This window comes from Saccopteryx bilineata, chromosome 4, assembly GCF_036850765.1.
Source record: "Saccopteryx bilineata isolate mSacBil1 chromosome 4, mSacBil1_pri_phased_curated, whole genome shotgun sequence".
NCBI lineage: Eukaryota > Metazoa > Chordata > Mammalia > Chiroptera > Emballonuridae > Saccopteryx > Saccopteryx bilineata.
Window position 1 is genome coordinate 60,734,845 of NC_089493.1, and position 19,955 is coordinate 60,754,799.

Sequence of the window (19,955 nt, forward strand, 5' to 3'; positions counted from 1 at the left end):
TATTTGCTCCTACCCTCCCACCCTTTACCTCATGTGAATTTAGGGGGAGGGATGGAGGGAGGAGAAAGGCATAGAAAGCCAAGGTCAATAAGGACAGAAAAGTTACTATGGAATGCCTTGGGCAGTTTTTCATCAGTGAAATAGAGATAATACATAGTGTGGGGAGTGGTTTTAAAGGTTGAATGAGTTCACATATATAGCTGGAACTGCCTGGGAGAGGTGAAGGGGGAGAGTGGGGGGCGGGAGAGGTCGAATGTAAAGCCAGTAGCCACGGCCACCATCACAGCTGCCTGGCCCATGCAGGTTCACATTTGATTCAGACAGACAGTAATGAAACAACAGAGCCACGCACTGGTGGGCCATTAGCTTTAATCCTAGCTTGCACCAGGCGGGCAAGAAATACACACAGTGAGAAAACACTTCCCTTTCCATTCAGGGCTCCCAAAGCCACTGACTTAGCTGAGTTTCCTAGAATCAAAGGTTTCTAACCTCACCAGTTTCATTCACCTCTGTTCCCCATCTCCTTCTCTCTGCACAAACTCTGCACAATCTGGCTTCTCCTTCAGCACTCTGCCATCTTGGCTGCCTCTTCTCTCCTCCACGTGGTCTTTTTCTGCTCTCCTCTCTCTGCTCTCTCCTCTAATGCTAATCTCAGGAACCGAGAGAGAGCAAGCTCCCTGTCTGCCCCATTTTATAGTGTAGAAGTCAAAACCTTTAATCCAAAATACAGCCTGACCAGGCAGTGGCACACAGTGGATAGAGCGTCGGACTGGGATGTGGAAGGACCTAGGTTCAAGACCCCGAGGTCCCAGCTTGAGCGCGGGCTCATCTGGTTTGAGCAAAGCTCACCAGCTTGGACCCAAGGTCACTGGCTCGAGCAAGGGGTTACTCAGTCTGTTGAAGGCCCCTGGTCAAGGCACATATGAGAAAGCAATCAATGAACAACTAAGGTGTTGCAATGAAAAACTGATTGATGTTTCTCATTTCTCTCCATTTCTTTCCATTTCTCTCTCTCTCTCTCTCTCTCTCCCTCTCGTCTCTGTTAAAAAAAAAATCAAATCCAATATACAAACAAGGAAGTCTCTGATACAAAGTCACTTACAGTAGGAAAGGCTTAGTCTTAAAACTAAGCCTTAGGGTATAACAACCCTGCCTGCTTACAGCCTGTCCCCCACACCCAATGCAAACTATAAACAAGCAAACCTATATATCATATTTACAAACTTATTTGACCAACATAGAGAGTGAGATCTGTGACCAGTTGGATATAGGAACTGTATCAAATAAAAAATAACTTTAGTGTTTTTATGTTTGATGCTAAGAGATGGTGGGTTGTTAACAAAGAATATGTTTTCAGTGATGTTTTGGAGGTAGTTTGTCATTTTGTTACCATCTTAAACTTAACAGATAGTGCTATCCAGTAAGTCACAATGGAGAGAGGATGAAGAAACAAAGATGTTTAGATGAGTTCATATAGAGACTTTGGTTTATACTTTGCTTTTACTCTTTAACAACCGTATTTCCCCATGTAAAGATACACCCTTTTTCGAAAAATTTGAGGTCTAAAAACTAGGTGCGTCTTATACAGTAATTGTAGTTTTGTTTTTCTTTTTTACATGCATTTTCCACTTTATTGTGCTTGTTTTTGTGGTCATTGTTGAACACAGTGATTCATCATCAGACACAGATGAGGACAAGCTAATGGATGGGAGTTTTGACAGTGATGAGGAGTTGTATGAATTTTATGATGAATAAAACTTGAGTTCAATAACTTTATGTAATTTTTTTTTGAATTTCAGGCCCCAAAATTAAGATACATCTTATACATGGGAGCGTCATACATGGTGAAATACGGTAGTTGGAAGTCTTGTTTCCTCCTGCTGTAGCATGTGAATGTCAATTCCTCTCTCAGGTGGTGGTTTGGAATAGTAAAGGGAGCAACCACTACAAATCAAATGGCTCCTTGCCTTGTTCATAGTGACTATTCCATCACGCTGTTGGTTCCTTACCCTTTCGAAGGTAGAGGTCTGCAGTCAATCGGTGGGACTCTGCAGTGTCGAGGGACATTTGGGACCATGAGACTCAATGAACTTCACAAGGAGCCCTGTCTTACTGGGAAGTAACTGCTATTAGAGGGAGGGCACTGCTTCTGAAAGGGGACGGACTGTAATGTCTCACTCTCTGGTGGCACAGAGGGGAGAGTTGGGCTGGACCCCAAGGCCGATGTGGGTTACCTTGAGAAGACAGTTTTTGTGGATCAGCACAACCACAAACACTCGGACACAGGGTCCCTCCATTTATTGTCCTTTGCAGAAGTTGCACAATAAATAGTTTATTATTGATAGTCCTTCTGTTTCGTTCAACTGTGCTTGCATTATTCAAAGAGAAAGTAACATTTGGGGCCCCTTTTAAGAAGGTAGATATTTATTGGGGTTAAAAACAAATAAACAAATGCACCTACTGGTATGTTAGTTTTCTATGCAGAGTAATTTCTGTGGGAGGAAGGGGTGGGCGGAGCCATCAGGAATGTAGGTTGGAAGGAAACCATGGACATTCGGTTGCGATCCAGTGAGTCATGCTGTGGCCAGGGCCTTTTCTCTTTCTGCCTTGCCACAAGAGGAAGAAGGGGTGGTGAGGTCTGAGGTAATTTTGTAGAAGTGATGCTGCATGTTCTGAGAAAGCCAAATATATCGTATAAACAGTTTCCCTTTGCAAGGCAGCATGGGTGGCAAGCCCTCTAAAACCCCACCCTGGAACCTGAGCCATGGCACTGGCTGGTTTTTAAAAATTGCTTTCCCAGAGCCTCTTAGAATTGCTTTTATCAAAGGACCTGTCTCCTGAAGAGAAAGCAAGCAATTTTTCTTAAAAGTGAAATTTATAGTGGTGTCCATCTTGTTTCCTTCCACCTCCCCCTTCTCTTAAAGAGCCTCCTATTATTACCTTTTCTCGTCCTACTTTCGATATCTGATGAGGTGGCCTTTCTAGATACCTTTATGCAGAGTTTTCCTCTTCTTTGTCCAAACTCCCTCAATAAGGGAACTCCCGAGAAGATAGCTGGATATGAGTCTTGCTGTGTGCAGGAAGATGCTTGAAGGGAAGGGAGAATCCTCCAATATCTATCTAGTCATGTGTTATTTGCCATTATTTCATATGTATTGGCTTTTTTTCCCCATGAGTGTAAATTGTAAAGAATATCCTTTCTCCTCTGGTCTTCTGGAAAATTTAAAAAGTATTTAGGTCTATATCAAATGGCACCTTCTCCAGGAAGTTATTTCTGTCTCTCCCAGAACAAAAAAAGCCTCCCCTGTTGTTGGAACACCCATTTATCTGTGTTTACATGTTGACTGTTGCTGACACGTAAATCACCTGTGCCAATACCTAGCTGTGCTCTCTAGCTGTCCTTTGATGGATGGCCAATTCCCCAAGTGTGGCCACCAGGGTGCTCCCATCCTCCCTTCACCCCAGGACAAGGCACACCGCTGGGCCTATGGGGGAATTCCACTGCAGAAATGCCAAGTTTAAGGAACCCCTTGCAGGCCGCAGGGTGTTCAGAAGCCATTCTTGGTGTTAGGTTTTAACTCCAATAAACAGACAAGGGCCACAGCTTCATCTGTCCAAGAAGGCTGTGGGGCCGGATGAAGTCCTCCTGCCCACAGTATGTTCTGTGATCACTTTTAGGCTCCCGTCCCTTTTCTTGTTACTGTGCAATGATCGGTCACCAAAATATAGCTTATCTTTTGAATGGAGAAGGCTTAATGTTACATTGATAGTGATAAGTTTATAAAGGGAAAATGACGATAATGTGACCTCGTCATTGTGTGATATGTATTCTTTCTACTTCTAAGTTCTGTCTGGTCATTTACAAAACAAGTCTAGAAAGTTTCTATAAGGTTGACGGAATTATTAGAGACTGCCGATCATTTATTGTGCTATACTCTAGACCAGCGATTTTCAACCTTTTTTATCTCACGGCACACATAAACTAATTACTACAATTCTGCAGCACACCACAAAAAATATTTTTTGCCAATCTGACAAAAAAAAGGGTATGATTTTGATCCATTCACAACAACAGCTATCATTGTGTTCGTTGGCTGTTGTCATTTTTTTTACTTGCCAATCTTAGGGAAAAGAGGTCAGTGCCATCACTATTCAGGCATTACATTCTTTAAAAATTCTTGCAGCACACTGGTTAAAAATCTTCGCTGTATACCCTGTTCGGCGCTTGATGTATGTCATTTTATTTAATCCTTACAGCAGTTCTATAGAATGGGTCTTATTTCTCCCATTTTTTGCATGGGAAAAGAGAAGCTGAAGTGGCACCGTGAGCTTAGATAACTTTCCCCCACTTCACTAAGTCTATCGGTGACAAAGCTGAGCCTAGAACCAGGTCTATCCATAGCAAAATTTTTCTTCACTCTATTCTGCTGCATTTGATAGGAGGATTATTTGGGAAATAATGCCAGGAGAAAATAAACTATCCTAATAATTGTGTATTTTCCATTTGCAGGGAAGCAAAGGTGCCTACCGGTACCACTGGCAGAGCCACAATGTCAAACACAGTGGCGTGGACGACATGGTCCTTCTCTCCAAGATCACGGAGAATGCCATCGTGGAGAATCTAAAGAAGAGATACATGGATGACTACATTTTTGTATCCTTTATTGGTTCCTTTAGACACTTCTAAATGAGATGACAGTGGCCACGTTAAAACATGGCTTTATTCCGAGTGTAAGAAGACCATTTGAATGCTTTGTGCTCACGTCGTTTTCACCCTTTCAGAATGTGGTTGTGTTCTTTTTTTGTCCCTTGGTTCAGGCTGTGGGAAGGGCAAAGATGATGCTAAATTCTTTTCCTGGCATTTCACATAATCAAGATGCAGCCAGTATCCATCTATATCAGGGGTCCCCGAACTTTTTACATAGGGGGCCAGTTCACTGTCTCTCAGACCGTTGGAGGGCCGGACTATAAAAAAAACTATGAACAAATTCCTATGCACACTGCACATATCTTATTTTAAAGTAAAAAAACAAAACAGGAACAAATACAATATTTAAAATAAAGAACAAGTAAATTTAAATCAACAAACTGACCAGTATTTCAATGGGAACTATGCTCCTCTCACTGACCATCAATGAAAGAGGTGCCCCTTCCAGAAGTGCGGCAGGGGCCAGATAAATGGCCTCAGGGGGCCGCATGTGGCCCGCGGGCCATAGTTTGAGGACCCCTGATCTATATTAACCCACGGCCCTGTACCTTTGATGTCCTCTGGCCACGCATGTGGTGTCTACAACCTCTGCTGGGCCAGAGAAAGTCGTGATCTGCAGAATTCTGTCGACCATGCTCCCTGATCGCAGAGCAGGTCAGTCCAGACTTAAAAAGTTTAAAAAAGAGATTGCCTCATGCAAAAATGTGCAGTTTTGTCAGTTTTTCTGCCTTCTTATGTTTACTAAAGGAAATATAAGAAGTGAAGATCAGCTATTGAAAATGCCTGACATTCTCGAATTGTTCTTTTTTTTCCTTTAATTTGAGAAAGAGATGGAAGGAGAGGGAGAGAGAGAAGCTTCAATTCGTTGTTCCACTTAATTGTTCCATTTCAGTTGTGCACTCACTGATTGCTTCTCATATGTGCCCTGATGGGGATCGAACCCACAACCTCAGCATGCCGGGATTATGCTCTATCCATGGAGCTACCCGGTCAGGGCCTACCAGTTGTCCTTTATGTCTCAATTTAGTTTGCCAGATGCCATTTTTAAATAGGACTTTAAAAAATTTGTAATGGAAATTTGATTCAAATGCGTGTTGACTTCACTATAAACAGAGAACTGTGATGTTTAAGTTCCTACAAGATTCAGGAGTTTTGTTTGGCACAACTAAGTAAATATATTTGGTGGAATTATTGCAGAGTTGGTCATAGACATGCAAAGATTTGTGTAAAATCTGTATAGTGGTAGCAGTAAGTTTAACTCTGATGCTGTTGGTGGCTCCTGAAGGTATGGTGCTATGGAGGGTCATTACAGGTGTAGTCTTTGCAACCCTTATAATATACATTTTAGATTTTAACCCCCAAAACATGGGGAGCATCCGTTTTCAAATCAGTAGCTTCTGTTTATTATTTACACTGCTCATTTGTTAGTTAAAAGCCCTTGTACCTGTGTAACAATACTTTCGCAGGGACTGCCTATGTCATCATTAGGAGAGTTCAACTCACCAGGTATTACCGAGCAGGACACTATTCCGATGCACTTAGATGGTTCTGACCAATACTCTGCTAGTCCTTATTTACCATAGGAGGTTTTTACCAAATATGTGGGTAGTTAAATCCCTAAAACCCTGCTTTTAAGTGTGAATAGCTATATTTGAGTCTGTTAGCTGTATGGATCAGGGGTGGCAGCCGGCTCCCTACGGACAAAACCATGCTCACTGCCCACTTTATAACCAAGTTTTATTGGAACACAGCCCTGCTCAGTTTTATTCTTGTCTGTGGTTGTTTTCATGCACCAGTGGCAGAGTTGAGTAGTTGCAACAGACCATATGACCCACAAAGCCTAAAATATTTACTTTTCTGACCCTTTATAGGAAAATCTTTGCTGACTCCTAAATATCTGTGCAGAACTTCCTTTAATTGTTTGAAAGCAGTTGTATTCAGCTGTAAGATTTAATTTTATTTGGTCCAAAAAATTGAAATCTGCTCACTGTATCTGGGTTTATCACCATTAGAACATTTGGGTCACTTTTATATGCAGGACCCATGGCACATAGAAACTGGCAGATGATAGACAAGAAAAAGTCAGGTGCAGGAAGTGGATCCGGACTGCCTGGCTTCAAACCTTGTTCAGCATGGGCCTGGTGACCTTAGGAAGTTTTGTCACCTGTGTGCCTTGACTTCCTCACCTGTAAAATGCGAGTGACAATAAAATCTCCCTCACGAGGATGTTTTAGGGTTAAATGAAATAATGCAAAAAGTACAAAATAACCTTAGTTATTTATTATCGTACACTTAAGCATGTAAGTTCCTCCCATATTTCTGAGATATAGTCCAAAAACTCAATGGTAGAGATGCTTATTGGAAATTCAAATACATTATATCCTGTAAACTTTTACATGGAGGATTGGTTTATTGACAAGCCCATATAAGGCTAACTTCCGCTAAATGTAATTGAACAAATTATTTATTGGAATGTTCTTAAAATGAGCACGTTCAGCTTATTGTTTACATAGAAACACGAGTTTTGATAAGCTGGATAGAAAAGAAAAAAAAGTGACGTCAGTGGTTGTCAGCAGCCAACCCAGACATACTCATTTCTCCCCACAAAGTTCGTTTACCCCTCAAATACCAGAGATTACTTGAGGGCCAGGACTGTGTCTTGTATGCCTTCTTTTAAAACACAAAGTTTAAAAAGCTCTTGAGAGCAATACATTTTCATTTAGCATGATTTGTAAAATGCAGTCAAGCAGACAGAAGGAAAGTAACATCACCATATAGGGTTCGTTCCTATATAACCTCTTGCTATATATTTTTCAATTTATCCACATATAGACATGCATATAGACATGTGCTCTCGTTAATTTTAACAAAAAAGTGGGATCCTCTTGCATCATGTACTTTAATTTCCTGCATCATTCTTGGCAGGATGCATTGTATTACGTGTTCATTGAAAATTTGTTGACTATCAAGACTTGCTTTTTATATTCAGACAGCAGAATTTCTAAATGAGTCACAGAGAGGGGGCTGATTACGAGCCTCTGAATTAATGCCTTCAAATCCTTGACTGACTAATCATGTATTCTACCAAGGAAATGAGTTTGTTGACCACTAATGACTTCGTGTTTTTAGAAATCTCTGCCCACTCAATAAATGAGAAACTCGGCATCAATGAGATTTCCGTCGATGGCACAGAGCAGCATTCAGCTCTGAGGATGCTTGATGGGTCTGCTGGATATTTATTAAATAATACCAAGGGTGGGGCTGCAATGCTTTGCCACTGATAAGTGATACCTTCTTTATCGGTTCAGTGCTAAGGGAATATTATAATGATAGAGTAGCATTATTAGAAATAAAAGTGTTTTTCTCCCTCTCTCTCCTAACATTAAGAGTTAAGGCAAGAAGAGGTTCGATTTCACATTGAAATTATAAAATTGCTCATATTCGCCTCTTCTACATCTGATACCGGCACATTGTCTTGTATTGAAGGTCAGCATTTGGAATAATCAGTTGTTAATGCATTCGGGCTGAATGCACATTTCTTTGTTCTACATTAGAAAAACATCTACTGAGAAAATGCTAACGTGGTTTACCAATGAAACCCCACATTTTTCAGCTATTTATCCTATGACAAGGAAGGTTTAATTTACCACCCATTTTTTTTTCCTGAATGTTGCCACACTCCTTACAGTTACACACAAAAATATGTGAGGAAAACATTGCAGTATTTGCTCTAATGCCTGGCAAGACATCCTTTATAGCCACTTGGCTGACAAAAATAGTTCTTGTGTAAAAGCACTTCGTGCTCATTTGGTCCAGCCTTTTCCAAACTTGTTTTTACTCAAAGACCACACTCAAGTGTATTTGGCATCTTTAGCCCTTGAATGAGGGGTTGAGACTTTTGTGCCAGACCAACCGGAGCTGAAAGCAGCGCGTGTGTTCCCAGGGAGGGCTGGCCCCTGGCACTCAGCTCGCGCTGGGGGGGCCGCAGTGAGATGAAGGTTGGTCTGGCGGCCGGAGCCAGGGGCTCAAGTTCCAGCTTGACCATTCTCCACATATGTCTTCAGGAATGTCACCTCAGCTCCCCACCTCACTTCTGTGATAAAAACAGGAACCTTCATTAGATCAGTGTAGGTGCTTTGGGGAGATCTCACTAGTTACAGAATTTTTTTTTAAAGTTAAACTTTTATCTTTGTCTAATAAGACCATTAGGAACAAACTTACAGAAGCTGCACAACCATCACATTTCATAAAAGAAAGAATATTTGGCCTGACCAGGTGGTGGCGCAGTGGATAGAGTGTTGGACTGAGATGGGGAAGACCCAGGTTCGAAACCCTGAGGTTGCCAGCTTGAGCGTAGGCTCATCTGGTTTGAGCAAAAGCTCACCAGCTTGGACCCAAGGTCACTGGCTCGAGTAAGGGGTTACTCCAGGGGTCCTCAAACTTTTTACACAGGGGGCCAGTTCATTGTCCCTCAGACTGTTGGAGGGCCAGACTATAAAAAAAACTATGAATAAATCCTTATGCACACTGCACATATCTTATTTTAAAGTAAAAAAACTGGGAACAAATACAATATTTAAAATAAAGAACAAGTAAATTTAAATCAACAAACTGACCAGTATTTCAGTGGGAACTATGGGCCTACTTTTGGCTAATGAGATGGTCAATGTCTGGTTCCATATTTGTCACTGCTATCCGTAACAAGTGATATGACGCGCTTCTGGAGCCGTGACGCGTGCATCCCGTGTCACCGGAAGTAGTACTGTATGTGAGTGACACCGCACTTTGCACGCGTCCACATACAGTGCTCCTCTCACTGACCACCAATGAAAGAGGTGCCCCTTCTGGAAGTGCGGCACGGGCCATAGTTTGGGGATCCCTGGGTTACTCAGTCTGCTATAGGCCCACGGTCAAGGCACATATGAGAAAGCAATCAATGAACAACTAAGGTGTCGCAATGAAAAACTGATGATTGATGCTTCTCATCTCTCTCCATTCCTGTCTGTCACTATCTGTCCCTCTCTCTGACTCTCTCTCTGTCTCTAAAAAAAAAATTTAAAACAAAGAATATTTGAACACCACCTCCCAAAGTAGAAAAGATAAGATCTAAGAATAAAAGGACAGTCTTTTATATTGAATAAGTTGAGCTTTATGAAAAATTCAGGGCATTGTTTCTCTTTTTGTCATTCTTGTTGCCCACCAATGAAAACCCCCAAAGATCCACAACAAGCATTTGTGAACCAAGATCTGTTGGATCCCTTCTGTCTTGCAAATTCTATTAAATAAGATGGGTTTTATATTACATTTTCTGGGTTCTTGTTTGCTTGTTTCATTTTGTTTTGTTTTGTATCATAGCGTTGTAGCTCCATATATTTTCAAAATTAACCTTGGGCCACACCTTCATCGCCAAAGATTATGTGGGTAGAGACGATGATGGGAACAGCTTTTTCCAAGGGCACACCTGAATAATGCATTAGGGAGTAGGAGTGAGTATTTGAGTTCTGGAGCGGCGCCCCAGCCCAGTAGAAGGCCTGTGCTCTCAAGGGAGTGTCTGAGGTCTCTGCAGACTCATCCAGGTAGAAAAAAAGGCAGGCAGTTAGGTAAACAATTTGGCCAAACTCTCTCACCTGAAATAACTCAAATATGTTTGTTTCCTTTAAGTCTAAGTTAAATACTCTTATCTCAATTCTTCCATTTCAAACCAAGCTTTCATTTTCAGAAATCCTCCCAAATAATATGGCCCCCTCAGAGCCCAACTGGGAAATTTAGGGCACAGTGAGTTTCCCCTCTTCCCACATGGATTCAGGGCTGGCCTCGAGGAGTCTGAAAGAAGTTTTTCCTCTGAATGTCTCCTTTCCAGGCCCTTACCAGAATTTATATAGACCAGGGGTCCCCAAACTACGGCCCGCGGGCCGCATGTGGCCCCCTGAGGCCATTTATCTGGCCCCTGCAGCACTTCGGAAGGGGCACCTCTTTCATTGGTGGTCAGTGAGAGGAGCATAGTTCCCATTGAAATAATGGTCAGTTTGTTGATTTAAATTTACTTGTTCTTTATTTTAAATATTGTATTTGTTCCTGTTTTGTTTTTTTACTTTAAAATAAGATATGTGCAGTGTGCATAGGGATTTGTTCATAGTTTTTATTATAGTCTGGCCCTCCAACGGTCTGAGGGACAGTGAACTGGCCCCCTGTGAAAAAAGTTTGGGGACCCCTGATATAGACTATGTGAAAGTCAAGTCTTTAGAAGATCTCTCTTAGTAGATTATTAACAGTAAAAACTGTGTTGGCTTCTATAGGAGCTCTTATGGAACCCTGTTCATATTTATCAATATTTGATAACCAAGGGTTTGGTGGATAGGAAGGAATGCGGAGGATGTAATTCTTTTGGCTGACGTCCTCAGACAGCTCTTCTTCGTGTGCAGTGGTCAATTTGTCCAGGACAGGTGGCGGTCCTGACCTTCCCCTCACAACTCAGGGAGGGAGCCCGCTCCTGCACGGAAACCTCATACTTGCCCAAGTTTGTGTTTACCTAGAGATAAATGTAGACAGACATCCTCTTCTTCTGAAATGAGGATGGTCATAGTAAGGCTCTATTTCTCAAAAACTGGATTTATGGTAAGAATTGCCATATTTGCTTAGCAGGAGAACTAGAATGAGAGCCAAACCTCATTTTTTTGTTTGTTTGTTCTGATTTGGTCCCTACAGTGTGGCAAGGATACCGAAAAAGTTGACTAAGGGAAATAGAGTTCTGAGTACTCAAAGAATCACGGAATCTATAATTTACAGGAGACCATAGAGCTCTCTAACCGAATGCCTCTCAGTCCTCATGATATCCTTGTGCTGCCGATTTAGGATTTGAATTTCAGATAAACAACAAGTAACTTTTTAGTATAAGCATGTCCAAAATATTGCATGGGGCATATCTATCTGGGATATAGATGCATGAATTATTGTAGTCTGAACTTCAAATTTAACTAGGAAGTTTTTATTTTATTTGCTAAATCTGGCAACTCTACCAATAACAAAAACAACAATAGCAACAATACCCGCTAATCTTAAAAGACAATAAATATAGTGCGAACTCTAGAACAAGACTGCCTGAGTTTGGATCATAGCTCTGCCTCTGATGTGCCTGTGACTTTAATCAAGCTTTAAAGTTTTTCTCTGCCTCTGCCTGACCTGTGGTTGCGCAGTGAGTAGAGCGTCGAAATGGAACCCTGAGGTTGCCAGTTTGAAACCCTGGGCTTGCCTGGTTTAGGCACATACAGGAAGCAGCCACAGTTGATTGCTCCAGTTCCTCCCCACCTCTTTCTCTTTCTTCTTTCTCTAAAATGAATAAATAAAATCTTTTACAAAATGTATAAAAAAATTTTTTCTACGCCTCGGGTTTCTTTATAGTAAACTAGGATTAAAACAATAACAGGGTTGTGATTAGAAGCTTAGATTAATTAGTATTATGTAAATGTGTATGTGTCATATCAGTGTTGTCAACAGTTAGTTTACAGAATTATAAACATTTCTTATCTGCTTAATAATTTTAATTATAAAGTTATCTATTTTAATAAATTTTGCCTAAAGAAAAGGTAGGCCATTATTCTGTTGGTGGCCTCATCTGACTTTGGCACTTGTAATGACATTTGCTCGTGGCTCTCTTCTGTGACTCTTTGGCAATTTTCAGCGATGACTCACTGTCTCATTCACATTTTCTCTGAGTGCCACTACTGCCCCCAGACGAGCACTGGGTACATCTGAGTGTGCTCTTAATACTGCCTCATCTTCTATACCATCATTTCAGGTTCAGCACTTTCAAGTCTGAGATGTTTCTAGTCAGGGCAATAGGAAGCAAGATTGCAGCCGAATCATTCCACATTCTCACCTTTGTGTAGAAATAGTAATTTTTAAATATTATATGATTTACTCCAACATTTGGCTCATTTGTATTCTATAATAGTACCAATTCTGTATCTCCGAGATGTTAAAATGTGACAAAATATGCATATTGAAGTATATGAATTAAGGAAATTGAATCTGTTACCCACCAGACACTGTACTAAGCATTTTGTACTCTTTATTTCTTTGAATTCTCATAACAGTTCTCTCAAGTAGGTCTTATTTTGCCGCAGCATCCATTAACTGCGGCTTACAGCTATGACTTAGCCAAGGTCAGGGAAGAACTGGACTTGGAGAACAAGGCAATCTGACCAGATTGACCACACTGCTCTATTTGACATCTGGGTCTTAATATGTAAATCTATAGATGTCTCCTTGGGGAAAGAAATCTCATAGCTTTACATCTTCAACTGCAAAATTTCTAAACATTTTGAGATCATTAGTTAAAGAAACAATTTTGAATATGTGTGTCATTTAATTTTTTTGTCATCATTTTCTTCTTTTTAATGATTTTTTCCTTTGTTAGGGCAGGAGGTTTGGTCTGTTGTATCTGGTTTGTTTACTGCAATATCCCCAGCATCTAGAACAGTGCCCGGAATGTTGTAGACACACACTTGAAACTAGTTGATTGTTAAATGAATAAATGGAAATATTTTTTCCATTATCCAGGTCTTCCTGGATCCCTGGTACAGAAATAAAACCTTTTCCCCTAATTCTGATCTGTATGAGTTTGTAATTTTCTGCTCTGACTAATATAGATATAACTCAGCTCCCCTAAGCTTCTAAAGAGTAAGGCTATTCAATTCATCTTGTCTCCCTCTATTTGTTAAATGAATAAATTGATACATTCTTAGTATACCTAAGTATATGAAAGTTCCAAGGAAAAAACAGTATTCATTTGAAAAAAGAAATGATAACCACTCTTTCTACTCCTTGGTCATTTTTTTTTTAGCTGTGCATGTTACCCATGTTAAAAGAATGTGCTTCAATTCATTTAAAACAATAATTTCTTTTTGTAGCTCCTTGGTAATTAAGTTCATTACTTTTCCTGGAGAGGAACAAAATCGGAACTAGCCCTGGCCAGATAGCTCGGTTGGTTAGAGCATCATCCCAAAGTGGAGTGTTTGCCAGTTTGATCCTCAGGTCAGGGCACATACAAGAACAGATGGATGTTCTTCTCTCTTTCTCTCCTCTCTCTCTCTAAAATCAATAAAGTAAACATTTAAAAAAACTTTAAAAATTTGAGCTAGTTGGTAATGCCATTGTCTTTATTTGTGATCTTTTAGAAAACAAGAACATAAGGGTTTTTTTGTATAATCATTATGAATATTTGATAACATCTGGTTACCTAATTTTAAAAAATGCGTAGCTATGAAGATTAACAGTGGACCTTAACTGGATATAAATTCAGACATATATAGGATCCGTACTGATCTCAGTCAACCCTTTCAAGCAGATGCCGTACTTTGGGGATAAGGAAATTGAAATGTACCAAGGAGCGGTAAGTTACATGGCACAAAAATTACTGTTGTGTTTTTGGCTTCTTTGATGCATGGGTAGTTTTTCTTGATGTTTGCAATGCATTTGCATTTGCTTATTATGAATTATTATTTGGGAAGCTCAGTGGGTGACATTGGTTTTCAATGACATGCTGCTCTTTTGAGTTCTGCTCAGAAAAGCATAGGACTGTTTAACTCATACTGGTATATTATATACAAAATTAGTTTACCTGCAGTGTAAGGGGATCTTCCTTCTTCCACACTTGCCACAAAAGTCTAATGACTACAAAAATCAGTAATGGGTTAAAAATAAATTGGGTTATGACTGGGACATGAAAAATGAATCTTTTATTAGTTTATCTACTAAGGTGACTCTGGTCCCCATTCAGACTCAGCACCATAGTCATTTCAGTTGTGTGGTAAAAATAGATACCGTATTCATTACATGGCGCATCACTTCCCCAGGTCTCCTGTCTCGGCAGCTTTTCCCCTTCACTCTTTTCTTTGCAGCAGAGGCACAAGAGCATTCATTAATCCTGACCCCTGGAAAACAAACAAAAGAGAGCCCACACAACTCATCAGTTGAAGTGGAAGGCAATTTACCCAGAGCAAGAGCCCACCCCATTGTTGCCAGATGAATGGTGCTGGTCGCTAGAGCCGAAGGAGGCTGCCACGCGAAAGACCTTTGATAATGCTGCCTTTATGGGAGCCCAGCACAAGGGAGACACTGTCAGCAGCGCCTGGGCTCTGCCCTGCGCCCTGCTCAGCGGGGTCCCGGGGCAGCGGGCTCGGAGCTGGCTTGGCATTCTCAATGATCGCCAAGGCCAATGGGTGCAGGCACTGTGCGTGCGGGTTTCCAGTTCTCTGAAAAGCATTGCTGTGTGAGTTCCTTTTACACCATTCATCTTTTGTACAGTTCTTTTTAAAGAAATGCCCTAGGATTTTAAAAAATACGTGTTTGGTTTTAACTCTAATGGTAGCAGAGTGTTGTAAAATTGTTATTTGCTGAGTGCCAGGTGCTATGTTACACTTGAGACAATAATAAAACAGCCCCGAATGCTGGCTGTGCATTATTCTTAGGCCCCATTTTATAAATGAGGAGACTGAGGCTCAGAGAGGTAAAGTACTCAAATCTATTGCATGTGAGAGCGGAAGTCAGGTCCTGATGACTTTCATGGGCTTCAGGAGAGGGAAGAATTGGGTAGAGGAAATACCTACCGTGTAATTCTTATAGGTAGACACCATAGATGGGAAACCAGGATGAAAGACAATCATATGCAACCCTGGCTGGGTGGCTTAGTTGGTTGTAGCATTATCCTGGGGCACCAGGGTTGTGGGTTCGATCCCTGGTTGGGGTGCAGGCAGGAGTCAACCAGGAATGCGTGGATGGGTGGAGCAGCAGGTCAGTGTCTCTTTCTCTCTCTCTCTCCCTCCTTTCTTCTCTCTTTCTAAAATCAATAAATAAATTTAAAAATTTAAAAACAGTCACATGCAAAGATCCAGTATAACTAGTTAATCAGCTTTACAGCCTTATTTGGCAGTGACTTGCCCACACCTTTCCCTCCATACCCACAGCTTTCTCTCCTATTTCTTTATATTTTCCATCATTTTTTTTTCTTTCATATAATCTATTTCCCTGTTTTCAAAGAGGTGTTAAAAATAATCCTGCATAAGCAATCTAAGCTGAAAGGCCATTTTAAGACTATATATCCATGCATTCCCTTTTGACTGTAAGGTGAACTCAGGGCTATATCAATATTTCTGTTCCTCTTTGGAGTTGTTCGGTCGACAAGTCCCAGGTATAACCTCCAACCCTCACTGGGCAGTTCCCCTTGTGAGCCTCCCGTCCACAGCATGTGGGGAAGCGTGGATGTTCGATACATCAATACTTAACCTATGTGCAAGCATCCAGGCCCCTCCTTTTCATCTCCTCTCATCACTCAATTCTGATCTGCCACAGCTTGCAACAAGTGGCGATTTCTGGGCCAGGCCCCTTTTCCCTATAGTAAGTCACTGTATAGTAAGGACCAAAACTGGATTAGTAAACGATGCTGTACTTTTGCATAATGCTCTACCCATTCAAATTACTGTCCCATCTATCGTCTCAGTTACCCAGGGACATAGGTAGCATGAGCATTATTATCTCCACTTTAAAGATGGAGACGGACCAGTGAAGGGAAAGACAGGCAGAATCATCTCACTCTGGACCTGGTATTGTTTTCACTTTTTTATGTTTGAGAGCCTTAAATTTAAGGAGTGTTCTTTTCTCCAGCTTTATATATACCACATAAAGTATTTTTCTTTTCAGTACATTTTGAAGGAGTGGTGGAGGAGGGTGCCAAGAAATTGCAGACAGCAGGTCTGAAGTAGTCCTGAGACAGTGAATTTAGTGGTGAATTATATTTATGCACAGCGAAGAAATCCCATGAAACTAAACCCAGGACACAGTCCTAGTGTGGTAGGATGTTTCCCTCCACTGAGATGAAACAAACTGAACAAACCTGTTGATCAGTTGGAAGAACCATCCCTCTTGCCCTCTTCTCATGGAAAATTTTTAGTTTGTCTCTTCATCCATAGTTATCTCCAACCAACTTGCCTCTGAGAAAAAAATTGTGTAGGAATTTAGAATTCTAGTACAAAGTCAGATCCAGGTTTTACAGTAGGTCTGTTGCCCAAGAGTCTTTCGGAACGTTTAGCAATAGAATGTCATCTGCAGAGGCGTGTCTGGGTGGAAGGGTGTGTGCTGGAGTGTCTGAAGACAGGGGTCATGTCTGCAGGCTGAGTCACACTAACACCTACAGAAGAGTACTTCCAAGTTCCCTCTTTATTTTGTTAGGTGTCACTCCTTATGACCTAAACAAGTTTATGCATTCTCGTGTTATGTCACCTATGAGATACGATTATAGGCGTTGGAACTATACAGTGGTATGGGCCGAGGCCAAGAAAAGAAATAATCTTAATGTGTTTCTCTATCTGACCATGGTTTTGTTTTTGTCTTTTTGTTTTGCTCTTCTAGGCACAGTATGAAAACCCACCACACATCTATGCTCTTGCAGATAATATGTACAGAAATATGATCATTGACAGAGAGAACCAATGTGTCATCATCAGGTATGAGAGAGAGCCTTGCTAGGTAGAGAGGAGGTGAGGTCATGCTGGAGTTAGAAATTCTGTCGAGAAGCAGTGCTTTTGCAATAGCTGCTGATGTATCTGAGTAACAAGCACACTCTCTGCTTTGTCTTGGTTTATTTTATAATTCCAAATCATAAAAACTTTTGAGGCCCTGGCCGGTTTGCTCAGTGGTAGAGCTCGGCCTGGCGTGCAGGAGTCCTGGGTTCGATTCCAGGCCAGGGCACACAGGAGAAGTTCCCATCTGCTTCTCCACCCCTCCCCCTCTCCTTCCTCTCTGTCACTCTCTTCCCCTCCCGCAGCCAAAGCTCCATTGGAGCAAAGTTGGCCCAGGCGCTGAGGATGGCTCTGTGGCCTCTGCCTCAGGCACTAGAATGGCTCTGGTTGCAACAGAGCAACGTCCCAGATGGCAGAGCATTGCCCCCTGATGTGCATGCCAGGTAGATCCCGATTGGGCACATGCAGAAGTCTGTCTGACTGTTCCCCGTTTCCAACTTCAGAAAAATACAAAAGAAAAAAAAAACTTTTGAGCTTCCATGGGGTTGCTGTTTATACCCTATCATTATACCCTGTCACTTAAGGCTTTAGGGCACATGGTCCTAGCCAGATCTTTTATTGATCGTCATTGGGGCCCGGAACTAAAAATTATAAAACACCGATTTGATATACCTTAGCTTTACTCTGAGTTGAAGATCCTTTATGATCCTTTATGTCATAAGTCTCACTGTTCTGTCAGCTAGACCCTCCTATTCTTTCCCTAATAATTTAGTTCACATTTGAACTTTGTCATTTGCTTTTAATTTTCTGTGGGCCTTCATGTTAAATGCCAGCCTTCGATGTCTCTAGCTACATTTCAAAATCCTTTTAACCTGACCCAACTCTCTGAGTCTTTGCTGCATTTAAGTGCTTTTACAATTTTACTGGTATGAACACTCTCAAACATAGAGAAAATGTAAGCCTCCACGTTCCCCTCACTTAGAACTTGGCAGTTGTTAACATTTTGTCATATTTGCATTCATCTTTTTTTAGTTCTTTAGTATTTTATCTGAAGCACTTTTGAAAAAAAATTTACTAGAGATATTTACCAATCTATACAAAATTTAAAAGAGTGATATAAGCTCTTGTGTGTCTGTCATATAACTTGTACATTCATTAATATACGGCCGGCCCTATTTTACCTAATCTTTCCATCCTGCTTCCACTTGCTTGTTTAAAGCAAATCCAAGATAGCAAGGCATTTCATTCATCAATAATTTATTTTAAGGACCTCTAAAAGATCATTTATATCACACCTCAAAAAATAAATAATGTTTTAACATCATCTAATATCAGTCCTATTCCATAACTGATTTGTAAAAATTGTTTGTATGATTTCTTTTTCTTTTATTGACTTTATTGGGTGACATTGGTTAATAAAATTATATAGATTTCAGGTATAATCTATATATAATCTATATAATCTATAATATATCACTAGTAAATTGTTTCTAATAGTCGGTTTGTCTTTATTTGGGTTCCAAACAAGGTTCACACAGTACCCTTGGTTGTTATATCTCTTAAGTCTACTCTTTTTGTTTTCTTGGCATTTATTTGTTAAAAAGGTCTTTGCCCTGGCCGGTTGGATCAGTGGTAGAGCATCAGTCTGGCGTGTGGATGTTCTGGGTTTGATTCCTGGACAGGGCACACAAGAGAAGCGCCCATCTGCTTCTCTACCTCTCCCCCTCTCGCTTCTTTCTTCCCCTCCTACAACCATGACTTGATTGAAGCGAAATGGCCCTGGGTGCTGAGGATGGTTTAATGGCCTCCACCTCAGGTGCTAAGAAAAGCTTGATTGCTGAGCAATGGAACAACACCCCAGATGGGCAAAGCATCACCCTCTAGTGGGCTTACGGGGTAGATCCAGGTCTGGCACCTGAGGGAGTCTGTCTCTCTGCCTCCCCTCCTCTCACTAAATTAAAATAAAGGTCTTTTGTCCTCATGAATTTTCTGTAGTCTGGGATTAGCTGATTGTATACCATGACACTATAGACACTATACTGTCCTCTTTATTTCCTGTAAATTGCTATTTATAGCTAAAAGCTCAGTCAGGTTCAGATTCAATTCTTTGGCAAAAATGCTTCATCAGCAATGCTCTGCAGTTAAGGCTTTTATTGGTGAACGATGCCTATTGGTCTCTCTCTGTGTGATGTTCAATTTGCCAGTGAGTCCATCCATTATAAATTCTCATTTCACAGTCATTTTTTCATTAATGGTTGAAAAGCAGTTATTTTCTAATTCTATTATTTCTTCTGTTTATTAGATGGGATTCTTTTATTTGGTTAACTTGAATTACAATCTGTATTGGCAAACTAGATAAAAAGTTTGATTCGTTATCTTGACCAATTTTTTTTGAACATTTATTTTTTTATTAAATTTTGAAATTTATTGTGTTAACATGGATTCAAGTGTCCCACTCAATATAACACCCTCACTCCCCAACAACTGTCTTGATTAATTTTTAAAGCAGTGAATCGAACCTTCCAAGGTAATAATACATTTTCATTTTCAGTATCCTTCCAAACTAGTGAATTTTAAATATATTATCTGTTTAACTTCATTGCAGTTTTTCTCTAGGGCTCAAAAGGTTCTAACTTTGCCCAATGAGAGCCCTTTGTATTGGCTCCTGTGTTCCTTTTATAGGATCCTTACAGTCCTTGATAGTTTTCTTGTTTAAGTTGTTTCCTGCCAAG

At 40.7% G+C, this 19,955-nt stretch overlaps 1 protein-coding gene across 1 annotated transcript in view; it reads left to right on the forward strand.

Annotated features, from left to right (window-relative positions):
* MYO1E (myosin IE) overlaps positions 1 to 19,955 on the forward strand; it is a 239,662-nt gene that overhangs the window by 92,309 nt on the left and 127,398 nt on the right. Inside the window, exons 2-4 of the mRNA XM_066275467.1 lie at positions 4,511 to 4,654; positions 14,010 to 14,099; positions 17,114 to 17,208. Coding sequence (XP_066131564.1) covers positions 4,511 to 4,654; positions 14,010 to 14,099; positions 17,114 to 17,208 — 329 coding nt within the window. The remainder of the gene's footprint in view (positions 1 to 4,510; positions 4,655 to 14,009; positions 14,100 to 17,113; positions 17,209 to 19,955) is intronic.